This window comes from Amborella trichopoda, chromosome 4 (assembly GCF_054954075.1).
Source record: "Amborella trichopoda isolate Santa Cruz 75 chromosome 4, AtrichopodaSantaCruz75HAP2 v2.0, whole genome shotgun sequence".
Classification (NCBI taxonomy): domain Eukaryota; kingdom Viridiplantae; phylum Streptophyta; class Magnoliopsida; order Amborellales; family Amborellaceae; genus Amborella; species Amborella trichopoda.
Window position 1 is genome coordinate 1,465,265 of NC_142339.1, and position 15,887 is coordinate 1,481,151.

The following is a 15,887-nucleotide window of genomic DNA, read 5'->3' on the forward strand; positions in this document are numbered from 1 at the left end:
ATAGCACCATTCAATCGATACAAGGTGTTTGCAAGATGAATTATGCCGCAGTGCTATAGAAGTATTCAACTGGTGTAATCTAGGGTTTTATCAATCGCCATTGTTTAGTTGGGCTATGCCAAAGTTCTATGTCAAGCTTGAAGCTTGGATATTGCTTTAGGTTCAATAAACTGTTATTGAGTTTTGCTACCAATTTTGAGCTGGTTATGCTCTGTTTTGTTGGTGAGCACTGTTTTGCTGCAATCCTCCTTTTCTGGTTAAATATGAGTTTTTTCATGGCCTTTGTTTCCTGGTTTATGTTGTGGTTTTGATTGAAGCTCTGAGATCTGGCATTACTTGAAATTCTCTCTTACTGGATTGATTGAGGCTCTATAATCATCATTTTTCAGGTGGCTTGTGCTGTGGTTCACGTCCAGCTCTGTTTTGAAATGCCTCAGGTCAAATTCACCAGATCTGGTTCCAGGTATCATGCTCATTCCTTTTTTATTGTCTACATTTTTATGTGATTACCGGTCTTTGAATGCTGGTTTATTTGAGTTCATTCTCAGATCAGTAATTTAGTAGCATTGTGGGATAAATTTTAGGGTTAGGAAAACACTGAACTGAGGTTTATTTGAGTTTATTCAGAGCTCAGTAATTTAGTAGTGCAGTGGGATAAGTCGTAGGTTTAGGAATGCACTAAACGTAATGCTTGTAGATTATTGCTATGTTTGGTTTATTTGCTTTTGAGTGATGGAGCAATTGGGCTTTCTTTGGTGATTTTGCTAGAATTATTCATCTCAATATTTTAGTGGTTATGGCCAGCTCTCAAGATTTATAATTGAAAGTTAAAAGCATTTTTCTGAATCAAGAGGTAAGAACTAAGCATTTCATATATGTTGGCTTGGAGTCAATCCACCACAGTTTTATTTCATTTTACTTTTTGTTTTTTATTTTTTATGTTTCCTGATAGAATCAATCCCCTGCATCATGCATAGATGCTTGCAGAGTAATTTCAATATCGGGTTGGGATTCAATGGGTTTTGTGCTATCGTTCATATAGTTGATGATAGTCGTTACATTTGATTTTTGTCGGATTTTCATTTGTGCGCCTAGAATTGAGTAGGATTTTTTTGATTTTTTAAGCGAGCAGAGTTTATTAGCATAATATAGGATATTTATGGCTGCTTGAGTTCTTCACTATTTCATTATGGGTAATGTTGAATGCACCAGTGTTGCTCACTAGTGATTAGCTTTATGGTTTAAATTTTCCTTTGTCTTTTATTTCTGAATTCACCTTAGAAATAAACTAATATGATAATGCAGGAGGTCATCTGAATGAGAATACTTATCCTCATCGAAGAAGCAGGTTTCACTTAGAATTATCGGATGCTGAAGCTCATTGAGGTACATCTCTATTTAATATTTATTATTTTATCTATGAATCTCCATGATTTTGTGACTTGTTTGTTTAACGTTTTTTTCTTCTTTCACAGGCACACATGCCCTTGCTTCTGTTGTCCTCTTGTGCCAATCCATATGTTGGGCATTTCCAATGTCTGGTCTGGGAAGAGATTTTCCCAGTAATATTGGTGGCTTTTTGGTTGAAGCTGAAAAAACATGTAATGAATGGGCATCTCTTCATGCAATGAAATTTTCAGAGTTGATGCTACTATTACTCTTGCTGGTTTTTGTTCTTGTTGAGACAAGCATAGCACTGAATCCCGATGGTATGATCATTCAAGCTGTTCTATAATGGAAAACATCATATTGGTACCTGAAACACCTCCGTAGATTGTCGAGCTAGAAACATAATACTACTCAGTAGTTGAACTATTTGTTTTCTATATACATGACTATGTGTGGTTCGTGCTTAAAGCACTGGACAAGCAAGAGTTAGTAATATGGATGACAAGATGTTATCTGTATTTTGTATTTTTTAACATTTTACCCTCTTTTGTTCTCTATTTAAAATAAAATAATACTATTTCTTTGAAAGAAAGATCTAGTGGTAATATAGTCTTTTGAGATTGATTCCTTTCATCTAATGTACTAAAAACTATCAGGGGCAAAAGCGCAAAACTGTCTTTGGAAAAAGTGTGTAGTTACGGTACTGACATAACATTTCAAGTTTCTGGCCCACTGATTTACGCAGATCAGCAGATGTTCCTGGTACCAATATGCTATTTAGCATTTAACTATTAGAGTTACATTGGGACTACATGAGTTTATTCGTAATTCATAATATTTCATGCTTTCTTCAACTCGTCAATTTTGTATCACATTATTCAACTTGCCAACTGCAGGTGTTGTTTTAATTAGTATCAAGTCAGCAATTAGTGATTCAGATGGTATCCTTGCTCAATGGAGAGAATCAGATCCAGATCCATGTGGCTGGAAAGGAGTAACTTGTGACAAGGAAAAGCGTGTGATCTTCTTGTAAGTTTGAATACCAATTATTGGAAAGCGGGTGATCTATACGAGTAGTAATACTGTTAACTTTCAAAAAATTAGTGATCGTGATTTGAGAAATGGCAAATTAATTTGGACGAAAGTTCTGTTTTGGACAAGATGTGAGCATCTTGAGTGTTCTACAGTATTTCTGATTGGGAAAGGGGCTAAGGTCGTGGTGGTAGCACCCCACACCCCAGTCACCAAATTGTGGTTTCCATTCCCACCACTAACACCTTCAAAAAGCTAATCCCTAATCTACTTGAAAAAATGGGTAGTCTTCCCCATTGAATTACCCCCAAAAAAAAAAAAAAAAAAAAAAAAAAAAAAAATCACATTTATAAAGTTTTAAGATTTTTTTCATCCATTAAAGTTGCACATTGCTTATATGTTTCAGTTATGATCTTTTGTTCCCTTGCAAATGCTATTTTGCCTGGATATTGCCTCAAGGCCATGCATTTCATGCAGTTGGAAGTGGGTTGGTTAACTAGACTTATATTGGGCTTCTCTCCAGAATTGAACCCCATGTTGGTTTGCTCACAAGGGCAAACCTGTTATTGTGCTTTCACTTTGTGCTTCTTGTGCACACTCTCTTTGTAATATATTTAAATGGAACTTAATGTCTCCTACCAGGAGTCTTCCATTCCATAAGTTGCGTGGTTACATATCGCCTGATATTGGGAAGCTAACCCACCTAAGAAGATTGTAAGTATTCCCTTGTGATAATATTAGGAGCTGTTTCTATATATCTAGTTTTCTACTTGTATGCTGCATTACTTGCTATTGGATGTTGGGTTGTTTTATTACCATTTATGTGCAACTTATTTCCATCATGGCATTTTCTCAGTGATAATGCAGTCAGTCTTCTTCATAGCTTGAGTGTGTTTACTAAACCATCGCTGTTTTTCTTCTCGAGGGATATGTTTGTAACGTTCATGCTGTTTTCTTACTCCAGAGCTCTTCATGACAATAACTTATATGGAACTATTCCTTCAGGATTGGGGAACTGCACTGACCTTAGAGCTTTGTAAGTGCTCTGACTGGTTTCGGATAAAGTGAAAGGAACCATTTTTACGCTGCTTGTTTTATACATGTGCAGCTTCTGTACTAATGGGGTATATTTCCTTGTTGATATGTTGCTATTACATTAACGCCTACATGTTTTAACCGTCAGTTCCTTGTTTTGTTCAATGAACTTTGTCAGGTATTTGCAGGACAACTTTTTAAGTGGATCTATTCCTACTGAGTTCGGGAGCCTTTTGGAGCTGAAAATTCTGTGAGTAATCATTATTGTTTTAATAAATTTGCACATTACATCCTCATGTAAAAAAGTGGATATGTCTTCTTTGCTGTGTGCAATCAGAGATTGATCTGATTTTCCTGTGAGCTGGAATGTTCTTCAGTATATGATTGTGTCAAAGTGAGTTGTTTTTACTTCTTCTTTAAGATGCACAAGGTTTCACATTATGATGAATAGATCTTCATAACCTTCAGAAGTCCATTCAAACATGAGTTATCTATTTCAATTTACTGGTTGGGTTCGAGATAGAAATATATTTTATTCATGATGTTGCAGCTTAATCGAAGGTCCATCCTACCAATTGATGTGTCCTACCAATTGATGATTTCCCTTTTTCTCTAATCCAGTTCTTTTTCATATGCCTTTTTGCTATTCCTCTATTGGCATTACCGTAACTGAGTTCATGGGAGCATCCTCAGAGTGTTTTCCATTCAAACTTGTTAAAGAGTTATTTTTATAGCTTTTCAATTTAAAAGAGGTTTGCTGATTTTACTGCAATATTCTGATATTTGTGTCTGTCTTCTTTCTGATTGAGTTTTCAGTGACATTTCCAGCAACAGTCTCAGTGGTTCCATTCCCTCTTCACTTGGGAATTTGACAAAACTTTCAACATTGTAAGTTCTTACTTGAACTGATATAATCTATCTTCAATTATTGATTGTTGTTGGTTCATTGTCAGTGTCGGTCATTGACTTTTTCTTTTATTTCTTGAATTTGAAGCAATGTTTCTACCAATTTTTTGGTTGGTGAGATTCCACTTGGAGATGGTCTTAGTAAGTTCAACCAAAAATCGTAAGTATCTCCGTTCTTTTAACTTCCAGAGTAGTTCCTATCAGTTATAGACTGGACCTTGCTTTTCTGATATTGTAAGTTATCATTGTACATTAGGTATCACCTTGTATCTTCTTGATTGTTCTACTCTGTTGTGCTTAATTCTGAGAAATAGCTCTTTCGGGATTTCCATGAGCTTTATGTTGTTTATTTCATTACATTAAAAGCTATAGCAGATTATGGAGTTATAAGCCTCTAAAAAAGATTCTATTGTTGTTTTTTGACTCTGAAATCTGTAATTCTCTCTCCACTTGGAGTTTGAGTGGTACAAGTAATATCAATATGCCATACATTGACCATGTGTCTCTCTTGCACCCTTCTTAAGTATTCTTTTATGGGTTGATTTTGAATAAATGAAGGGCAATGGTTGCAACAAAATATTGCGCGATCGAATGAGCTCTTGTTGATCTTCAATGCTTTTTTTGACAAGAGTACGTACTCTTGTTGATCTTCAATGCTTTTTTTGACAAGAGTACGTACTCTTGTTGATCTTCAATGTTCTAAGGCAGTATGTGGCTAGTTTATTAGGATTAGCCGGCTGGACTTCTATGTCACTTGACAAAATTAAAAACATGCTGTAGAAGTGGTCTTTGTGGGTTCCACAGATTAGTTGAGTACTTATTATAGATTTAGGTGGAAGCCGTTGTGTTGTGTAATGTGATTACAATTTTTCGACGGCAAAGAATGTTCTAGTTCTGTTTATAAAAAATGAAGTGGCTTTGTTTGAAGTGGTGGTATTAAATGGGCATTTGCACTTAAACAAATATGCTGCATTTTAAGAAAAACAATGTGGAAGGCAAGCCATGGACCACTGCTTATGGAGATCTCAAGCTTTGATTGCCAAGTTATGATAGTAGAATTATTTATTCTAAGTCGTGCTGATTTTGTGATGTTGATGATCTTGAAAAAGGGACTGGTTTATGTTAATAACTCCCTGAACCACATATGATTGATGCTTCTTTTTTCAAAACATTTTCAGGTTTGTTGGAAATCGTGGTCTTTGTGGAAGACAAGTCAGTGTGATATGCAGAAATGCCATTGAGGGACCTTCAGCAACTCCTGAATCTCCTGTTTCAGGTGTTTTATCTTCCCCAAATGGAGGTATCACCTAACCCTTGTGGGCGATTGGCTGCCATGACAATGCATGATGCTTCTTTTATGTCTATTAGTTATGTCTTTTTTTGATTTATTGAGCCTCATGGATGGATATGCTTTCTATTTATTACAAAGCATTGATCTTTATTGTTATTCATTGACATATTCAATGTAATCCGTATGTTCAACATATAAACTTTTATAATGTTAGGTAATATTTACGAATGTGAATGCTTCTTTTTTGCTTTTCTAAAGATTTTCTATATTAAATAGAATGATGTTACAATGTTATGGGGAGGTCTCAAAAGAGAACCATGTTTACTGCTCCACTCCTAATTATAGAAACTTGTCCAGATGAAGTTCACTCGTGTTTGACAACATGAAGTTAGGGGAGGAATAATGAACTTCCCCATTATTGTACAACTCTCGTGTTTCATGTACATAACTTATACAGTAAAGAAGCTCCCCTAGAACTTCCTTACTCCCTTGTACTTAAGAAAAAAAGTTCCTTCTAAAATGACGGATGTTAAAATAGGAACTTGACCCTCGAAAAGGGCTTCTTCCTCGAACCTTATTCTGCCTCCCTCCTTTTATATATATTTATATTATATTATTTATATAATATTTGTAAATAATTATGTTGTATTATATATTATGTATATTACATAGTGATTGTCTACAAAAAGACTATTTACTTTTTGTACAAGGAGATCACAATCATTCCTGTCCTTTAGGTTTCGAAATGGATGGTTGTAAGAGTGTCATTAATTAGACACAATTTCAAAAAAAAATTCTCAGACTTTGTAACTCACCCCAAGCCATCCAATTTGACATCTAATGAGTAGAAATAGTTGACCTTCTTGTACAAAAGGTTAATGGTCTTTTTGTAGACAATCCTTATTATGTGTATATATATATATATATATATATATATATATATATATATATATATATATATATATATAATATTTATTGTATCATATAAATATATTATATTACATAAATATATTACATATAATACAAATATAAATTAAATAAAATATATTATAATAGAGTAATGATCTTATGAGATCCTCCTACACCCATGTGTGTAGGACCCCAAAGGATCACCATTAAATTTGGCACAGATCTCTAGAAAAGTCAGGTCCTACACCCATATGATAACTTTTCTAAAGATCTGTGCCAAATGTAATGGTGATCCTTTGGGATCCTACACACATGGGTGTGGGAGGGTCTCATAGGATCATTACTCATTATAATATTATTTATTATATCATAGATATGATACATAAATATCATATATATTATATATAATGCAAATATAAATTAATAAAATAAATATAAAGTATTATATGTCACACAAATAAATAAATATATATATATAATATATGTAACATAATTATATATAATAAAATATATATTAAATAAATATATTTAAATAAAAAATATTATATATTTAATATAATAAATATTACATATACTACAAATACATATTAAATATATTATATAATACAAATGTATATTTAATATATTATGTTATATCTATTAGAGTAATGATTTCATGCAACCGTTGTAGAGTAATATGATGCAACAACCTTAAAAAACCATCTTATATGGCCATTTGTTTGATCCAAAATTTGAAATATACACTCTTTTTATTCTAATGAACAATTGCAAAAAAGAAAAATTTGAAAACACAACCTAGAAAGTAGTTTTTTAGTCCAATTAACATAGGCCGTTCATTTTGGTGAGATGCTTAGATCTTGGCCTTAGAAGAATTTTTTCATTTCTAATTTGTTTGGATGGCTTTATTATCATTAGATGAACAATGTTAAAAAAGAAAAAAATGATTTTGAGTTTATAAAGGCTAAGATCTTGAAATTGACAAAATAAATGGTCTAGATTCGTTTTTGGAGGGAACTCATTTTGACCATATCTACAGTTAAAATTGAACTTTTTTTTTTTAGGATTGATTATTGAGATGAAGATAGTGTGTGTACAAAATTTGGGGTCATACAAATACCACAAACATGGATTTCTAGAAGTGTCGTTGCATTATACTATGATACAACCGTTGCATTAGATCATTGTTCTATATATTATATGTTTATATTTAAATTATTAATACATATATATATATATATATATATATATATATATATATATATATTTATGTAATATTCCAACAGGCTGTCAAACACAGGTTCCTAGAACTTCTTTAACATTCCAGCAGGTTATTAAACACAGACACCCATAACTTCCTTATGAGATCTTTCTTCCCAGCAAAGAAGAACTTCCAATTCCACGGAACATTTACCTTCCAATTATAAAAAATGCTCACTACTTGCTTTTCTTGAGTAGGTCACTTGTATCATTTATGACAAGCTGTTATGTAGCCCATGATGTGAATGAACCTACCAATCTTAGGTCACATTGTGTTAAATAAAGCAGACTGAATTATGAATCTTCATTATAAGCATATCTTTAGACCAACAATTACTTTATTAATGGATAAAGTTGTCAAATGGTATCAACCCCCTAGAGCCTATCTTGCTCTAACTGCCAAAATCGAACATCATTTGACTTTACGATGTTAGTTTTTCTTTTCTCTGATAAATATGCATACTTCTAGATTCTTCTTTCAACTTCTTTGTGAACTTATGTTAAATATAAAGGGTGTGGTTTGCATAAGGTTGCAACCTTGAACAATCAAATTAAGGCGTACCTCCAAATTTTATCATAAATATAATTTTGGTGTAAAAAATTCTTAGGATGGCTTGAGAATCTATTTCCATCTCAAGCTGTAAAATTTTAAACTCCAAAAATAGTTCAAATCAAGTAGATACAATATTTTTGGGACTCGAAATCTTCTTTCTTTTCATATTCATACATCTCAATATCGAGAAGGTTGATTTGATGATTTTCCAACATCAAAACAACCTTTTATAATAGATTTTTGAGGCGCACCTTAATTTTACATTTTAGGGTTACAAAGTGTTGCATACAATACATTGTGGGATCTAAAATATTCTGTCAATTTGCATGTCACAGTGAAAATTCTAGGGTTAATGAGAGGGTCTGGCAGATACTCAGCTGGCCTCCTTATTAGTGCTGTGGCAACAATAGGTGTTTCGCTTCTTGTTGCAGTGATGTGCTTTTCAGGTTGCTTTCTTTACCAAAAGTTGCGGAAAAATGACATAAAGCCAGCTCTGAATGCAAATGAAGGTTAGAACGTTCTTCTGTATATTCGTTAAAGGAATGCCTGTGATCCAAACTCTAATGGTTTATAATTTGTTCTAACAAATTGAAGAGTTCATATTTTTACTAAGGAAAATTGTTTCATGCAGGCTGGACCGCATTTCTACATATGGGGTCCAGAAAGTGTAAAGCATCCATCTTAAAGATGGTTGCAAGTAGGTGTTCCATCTAAAAACAATGGAAACTAACGGTCCAAATGTTTTCTTACTAGAATTGTTATTTCTAGTTTTTAAAATTTATGTATTTTTTCATATTCATGATGTCCATGTTAGAGATTACATGTCCTTAAAAATTAAGTCCTAAAATCTATCTCAAAAATAGATTTATTAAGAGGCCCACATTTCTACATATGCGGGTTTGGCCGCATAGAAACCGGATCCTTTTACTAAATGCCTCTAGAGGCCCTAATGAAGTTTTTCATCATGGCAGGCACATCAGTGGTCATATTCCATGGTGATTTGCCCTATAATTCAAAAGATATTGTAACAAAGATAGAGGCTTTAAATGGTGAAACCGTTATAGGTTCTGGAGGATTTGGAATGGTCTACAAGCTTGCAATGGATGATGGTTGCCTTTTTGCACTGAAAAAAATTGTAAAGACAAATGAAAGTTCTGATCTATTTTTTGAGAGGGAGCTTGAAATTCTTGGAAGTATCAAGCATCGTCACTTGGTAAATTTGCGAGGATATTGCAATTCTCCTTATTCTAAATTGCTTATCTATGATTATTTATCTGGCGGCAACTTGGATGAAGTACTGCACGGTAAATGTTTAATCTTCACAACCCATTTACTTCTTAAGAATATTTTATCCAAGTCTATATGCTGAGTCGAGAGAGATTAATAATTTATGTTCTTGATTAATATTTTATGTTGGTTGAAAGAATATTACTGTATTCATTCTTTTAATGAGCTCATAATAAGACATTGAATTCATTTTGTCTCTTTTATTTTGATTTGTCTTTTTTATTTTGATACTAGGATATTTCCTTCTTTCCATTAAATGTAGTTCACTGAAACCATACTTACCTTCTTACAAAGTAAAAGTGTTGCTCTTACTGATTAGTGATTACATAATGGCGTATGTCAATATGTTTCAGCATCTTTGTCTCTTTTGCTGGAGCTGTTTACTTGGGTGAGTGTTCTTTGTATATTTGTGGGGAGTTAACCAATGGTTTTTAAGTGAACTACAAAATCAATCATTTCAGGCTTTTGTAAACTGTATTCAAAATGAGGATGAAAGTTAGGAGTGACTTCTTCGTTTATGAGTTCTTGATGATCGAATTTCTTGTTTTGCTTGTATATTCCTCCTTGGCTACACCCAGATGTAAGTAGACATATGCTTATTTCCTTTTTTATCCATAAAAAGGGGGGAAAAAATCAGTGTACTATGCTACTGACCATGTGGGACTCCTATGGCAAATTTTAACATTCCCCTCATTGTTCGAGGAATCCTTATCTATTTGGGGTTGGGGCAAAATGTCAATTAACTCGTGATCTACAGAATGCCCAAGTGCTGCACTTACTACAAAGCATGATCTGCTCGCCTTTTCATCAAGAAATTTGGTGTTCCAAGATATTTTTACATTGATGCATCATGTTAATGGACTATGAGATGGTTATGTTTGCTATGAGGCTCTGGGACATCAAAATAAAATATACTTGTTTCAATCATATTACGTTGTTTAGATCACTGAACATGTTCTTGCCAATATTGAGCAGAAAGGTCTGAGCAACTTCACTGGGATGCGCGCATAAAGATCATTGTAGGAGCTGCTAGAGGTCTGGCTTATCTACACCATGATTGTTCTCCTAGAATTATACACCGTGATATAAAATCCAGCAATATATTACTCGATAGACATATGGAAGCTCTTGTATCGGATTTTGGGATTGCCAAATTGTTGGGGGATGAAGTTTCTCATGTCACCACCATTGTGGCTGGAACATTTGGTTATTTGGCTCCAGGTATGATATGGAAAGTTCTCTTAATTTGAGAACTCCACTTCTGATTCCATAGTCCCTTTTGCTTACCTTTTTGTATGCCTTTTGGGTATTTCAATGTAGTATAAGCCTTGCTGGTCATTGAATGGGCAGCAACCTATATTCCATTACCCATGATTTGTGCGCGCACACATATTATAATTGTGTATGGAAACTACAGATTGCATTCAAAATACATATTATTGCCATGGTTGATTGTTTTGCAGAGTACATGCAGACCGGCAGAGCTACTGAAAAGTCCGATGTGTATAGTTTTGGAGTTCTTCTTCTTGAAATATTGAGTGGGAAGCGTCCTACTGATCCATCATTTATTGAAAAAGGCCTGAACATTGTTGGTTGGGTAATTCCTTTTATAACTTGCTTGTGTTCTTACCAAATAAATTAAATTCTTTTGGTTCGTGTGGGTTGCAGGAGATTGTTAAATCTTAATAATACTTGCCCTTTTATTTCTTGTTTATTGGCACGTTGAATATGTTTCTTATAAGCCTTGAGAGTAACTTCACATGTATGGGGAAAAAGTGGAGAGTAGGAGAGTATATTTGGCATTTTTGTATTACAAGATAAAATAGGAAGGACTGAAAGGACCTTACACTTTTCAATGCTCTAGACTCAATCAATCCATAGATACTCATTCCAAGCCTCTCATCTCTCCTCTGAGGATCTCAACCGTTTAAATAGCACGTTGACTATGTTTCTTATAAGCCTTGAGAGTAACTTCACATGTATGGGGAAAAAGTGGAGAGTAGGAGAGTATTATTGGAATTTTTGTATTACAGGGTAAAATAGGAAGGAATGAAAGGACCTTACACCTTTCAATGCTCTAGACTCAATCAATCCATTGATACTCATTCCAAGCCTCTCATCTCTCCTCTGAGGATCTCAACCGTTTAAATAATCTATCCACTCAATGTTGTCCATATCTTAGAACCATTAAAAATTTGCTTTTTGAGAGGAAAAGATACTGCAAGATAGTTAATATTCCCAAAAATATAGTTGCCTCCTTGTGGCTGCTGCAATGAGCCTCCTTGATCTAACTTTTGGCTATTGCTGCAAGATATGTTTAAAAAGTTGGTCTAACTCCAATTCAAGTTCCTCAACTTGAGTTTGATTTGAGAGGTACATGAGTTGAAAATAGGGGCTTGAATTTTTTCTGCAAAAGAGGGACGTATGCCATTTTTTGTTCACTCTTGCAGTTCTTCAGTTATTCATGTCTGTAATGTAATAATACAATATCCTTTTGTCATTATTGACTACTTCAAACAAAAAGTAAAAAAAGAAAAGAGAAAAGTTTAAAAATTTACCCAGTTGATTCTCTAACTCAAATCGTTGTTCCACAATATGACTTGACTCAACTTATACAGTTCTACCTTTTGATCCTAGAAGCATTATATGCTTTCTGGCTCCTAAACAGTAGCTCACAATTTAATCTCTCAAGTTCTCTTGGATTGATAATGCTTCTATTGGTAAATTGGGTTTTCTTATATGCAACATAGAGTGTGTGCCCAAGAGCTCAAGAGCACTAGGCTTTGACATCTGACCTCTACAAGATCTCTTTGGTTCATGTATTATCATTGAAGGAATTGTCCCTAGTTTGTTATGGAGGAGTGGATGATTGTTATCTATTACAAAATGAAGGATAAAAATGAGATTGTGGGGGATGCATCTTTGGAGGTTATTTTCCTCGTTTGGAGTTGAGAGGTTTATTTCCATTTCCTTTTTTTTATGTACTTCCTACCCAATTTATCAGGATGAATTTGTGATCCTTTCACTCATTTCTTGCATGTGATTTTTAAGAATGTGTTGAAAATTAGTTTAAAAAAAAAGTGTAGAAAATTTAAATGATATCATTGTGTGCAAGGGTAAACCATAGTTCTGTTCTTACTTGTTAGAGATATTGGGAGCTCATATCATAATAGATCTTGGAAACTAAGTGGTGAACTCTTCTTGTTCTCTCTTTAGATTGTTTGACCAGCAACAGATGATTAAACTGATGGCATCTTCTAAAAGTATTCTTATGCAGCCACGAAAACAGTTAAGAATATTATCTACAGAAGTTACCATAAAAATATTACATAGAAACATCAGACCGGAAGAATAATGAGGAATAAATAGAACAAATGACTTATATTCAATTCATTTTCTCTCATATACTTCAAACTTCCTGGCGTTCTAAAACTTGGCGATCCATACTGGGAATTGCTGCTCTGGATTGGATACGGTGATTAGGCGATATGGGGTTCCTACCCCTCAAATCCCCTTGATTTTATTTTTATATTTATTTTTATGTTTTTAACTGATTCTATTACTGGTTTGGCCAATCCGGATTTTGATCCTGCCTATCAAGATCAGTACTGTGGGTGGGTCATCCAAAACACGATTTTAGTTTTTAGAACACTCGAAATTTCCTATTATCTTACGACATTCAGTTCATTATTATCTCTCGTACTTCGTAACGGCTGATGGACTGTACTTGTGTGGCAGTTGAATCTATTGGTTAAAGAGAGGAGGCAGAGGGAGATCTTGGATCCTCTCTGTGAGGGAGTGCAAGAGGAGAGCTTTGATGCATTGTTGAGCATAGCAATTAATTGTGTTTCTTCAAATGTGAAGGAGCGACCCACGATGCATAGGGTGGTCCATATGCTCGAATTTGAAGTGTTGGCTCCTTGCCCAAGTGATTTCTCTTATTCAAGTTTTGATGATTGATATTATGCATCAATTGTAATATTTGTTGTTTTTTCTTTCTCTCATTTCTATCTTCTTCTTTTCTTGTATTATACTTGTCGCCTATCTCACATTTCGGAAACAAGTTTATTTATGCATGGAATGCGAGTACCAGTTCGATAAGAGAATCGAAATGGGCAAATGCATGTCTTGGTAATTCCTTTTGGCGTCCAGGATTTGTGAAGGTGGTGAACCAGGATTTTCCTTCAAGAGTTTTAGAGTAAGAGAAATGTATGGCATTTGTTCAAGTCTTACATTTTAGTTTTTTTTGTTGTTTTTTCAGTAAGAGTTCCTCCTAGTATGAGTTCATCTTCCTATTTGATTTGAAGTTGAACTCAAGGGCTTATTTTCCTATTAAGAAGTGGCAATAATCAAGAGATGTGGTTCTCTTATTTGAAAGTTGGTTACCATTTTAATATATATATATATATATATATATATATATATATATATATATATATATCACAGAATATAGGGGAAAATAAATAGTGATTTTGTTTACTTTTATCATCGATCGAATTTCATCGCGCGGTCACGATTGTTCAGTAATGTTTTATTTTTCATTTTTTTTATACAAATTGGAATGATTTGAAATTTGGAGGGTATGTGCATCTTATTGAGACACATCTAATAAACATGTAAAAAAAATATCCACGAAAAATAAATTAATCAAAATACCTTCAAAAATTTGGGAAGGGGGGGGGGGGGGTATTTTGGTCAATTATTTTTATTTAAAATAATTTTTTTATAATTTTCTACGATTCCCCTATTTTTGATGAATACACATTCCAAATTTTAGGTTATTCCGATTTGTAAAAACAAAATAAAAAATGAAATACTACCAATCGTTATCGCGCGATGAATTTTGGATGGTAATGAGGGTAGGCGAAATCACTGTTCATTTTTGTCTATATATATAGGAAAGCACTACGCAATGTTTATAGGTGAAAATGAACAGTGATTTTGCCTACTCCCATCACCGTTCAAAATTTATCGTGCAGTAACGAGTGTTTGGTAATATTTCATTTTCATTTCTTTTTTACAAATCGAAATGACTTGAAATTTTGCACGTGTATTTATAAAAAATAGGGGAATCTTTAAAAAATATAAAAAAATATTTTTCATAAAAAAACTTGACAAAAGTACCCCCGAAAGTTATTGGGGGTATTTTGGTTAATTTATTTTTTATGGATAATTTTTTTTTTATTTTTACTAGATGCACTTTAGTAAGATGTACATACCTTTCAAATTTCAAGTTATTTCGATTTATAGAAAAAAAATAAAACACTACGGGATAATCGTGACCACACGATGAAATTTGGACAGTGATGAGGGTAGACGAGACGTTGGGAAGAATTTTTCATATATATATATATATATATATATATATATATATATATATATATATATATATGTGTGTGTGTGTTTGGTTTCTATAAGGTTGTAACTTTAAACAATTCAATTAAGGCGCACCTCCAAATTTTATCATAACATGTAATTTCGCTATAAAACATTTTTAGTATTATTTTAAAATCTATTTTCCTATCTAATTAGAAAATTTTAAAGTCCAAAAATGGTTAAAATCAAGGAGTTCTATAAACATATGAAAATCTTGAAAATGGACGGTTTAGTTAATGTTGCAAGATGCATTATTTATAAGACTCAAAAACTTTTTTTATTTTTTTATATTCATACATCTCGATGTCGAGATCATCAAATGGAGGATTTTTCAACATTAAAACCACCTTTTCGATATATTTTTGCGGTGCATATGTAGTTCTACATTTTAAGGTAAAATTTTCCCCCCCTCTCAGTCTCTCTCTCTCTCTCTCTCTATATATATATATATATATATATATATATATATATATATATATATATATATATATATATATATATATATATGAAGATATTGCAAAACATATATAGTCGAAAGTGAACAGTGATTTCATCTATCTTTATCATCGTCCAAAGTTCATTGTACGGTTACGATTGTTTGGTAGTGTTTTATTTTTCATTTTTTTTCTACAAATTGGAATGACTTGAAATTTAGAGCGTGTGTTCATAAAAAAATAGGTGAATCTACCAAAAATATCAAAAAAAATATTTTATATGAAAAAAATTGATCAAAATACGCCCGAAAAGTTTTGGGGGTATTTTGGTTAATATTGTTTTTTTTCGAATTATTATTTTTTTATATTTTTATTAGGTGCGCCTCACTAAGATGTACATACGTTCTAATTTTCAGAT

The 15,887-nt window shown here is 33.1% G+C and overlaps 1 protein-coding gene across 3 annotated transcripts; it reads left to right on the plus strand.

The window, feature by feature from the left end:
* On the plus strand, positions 1–13,889 carry LOC18439457 (LRR receptor-like serine/threonine-protein kinase FEI 1). 3 transcript variants are annotated; one of them, XM_011627009.3, is made up of 16 exons: positions 1–222; positions 390–463; positions 1,306–1,386; positions 1,476–1,709; positions 2,286–2,418; positions 3,064–3,135; positions 3,386–3,457; positions 3,635–3,706; positions 4,273–4,344; positions 4,451–4,522; positions 5,541–5,662; positions 8,708–8,881; positions 9,344–9,676; positions 10,635–10,880; positions 11,123–11,256; positions 13,398–13,889. In XM_011627009.3, the coding sequence occupies exons 4-16, from the start codon at positions 1,535–1,537 to the stop codon at positions 13,617–13,619; spliced, it is 1,899 nt and encodes a 632-aa protein (XP_011625311.1). In that variant the 5' UTR covers positions 1–222; positions 390–463; positions 1,306–1,386; positions 1,476–1,534; the 3' UTR covers positions 13,620–13,889. The 3 variants fall into 3 exon arrangements, with proteins under 3 accessions (XP_011625311.1, XP_020526086.1, XP_020526087.1); XM_020670427.2 differs by having other exon boundaries at positions 5,541–5,638; XM_020670428.2 differs by having other exon boundaries at positions 1,476–1,601.
* The last annotated feature ends 1,998 nt before the right edge of the window (positions 13,890–15,887 follow it).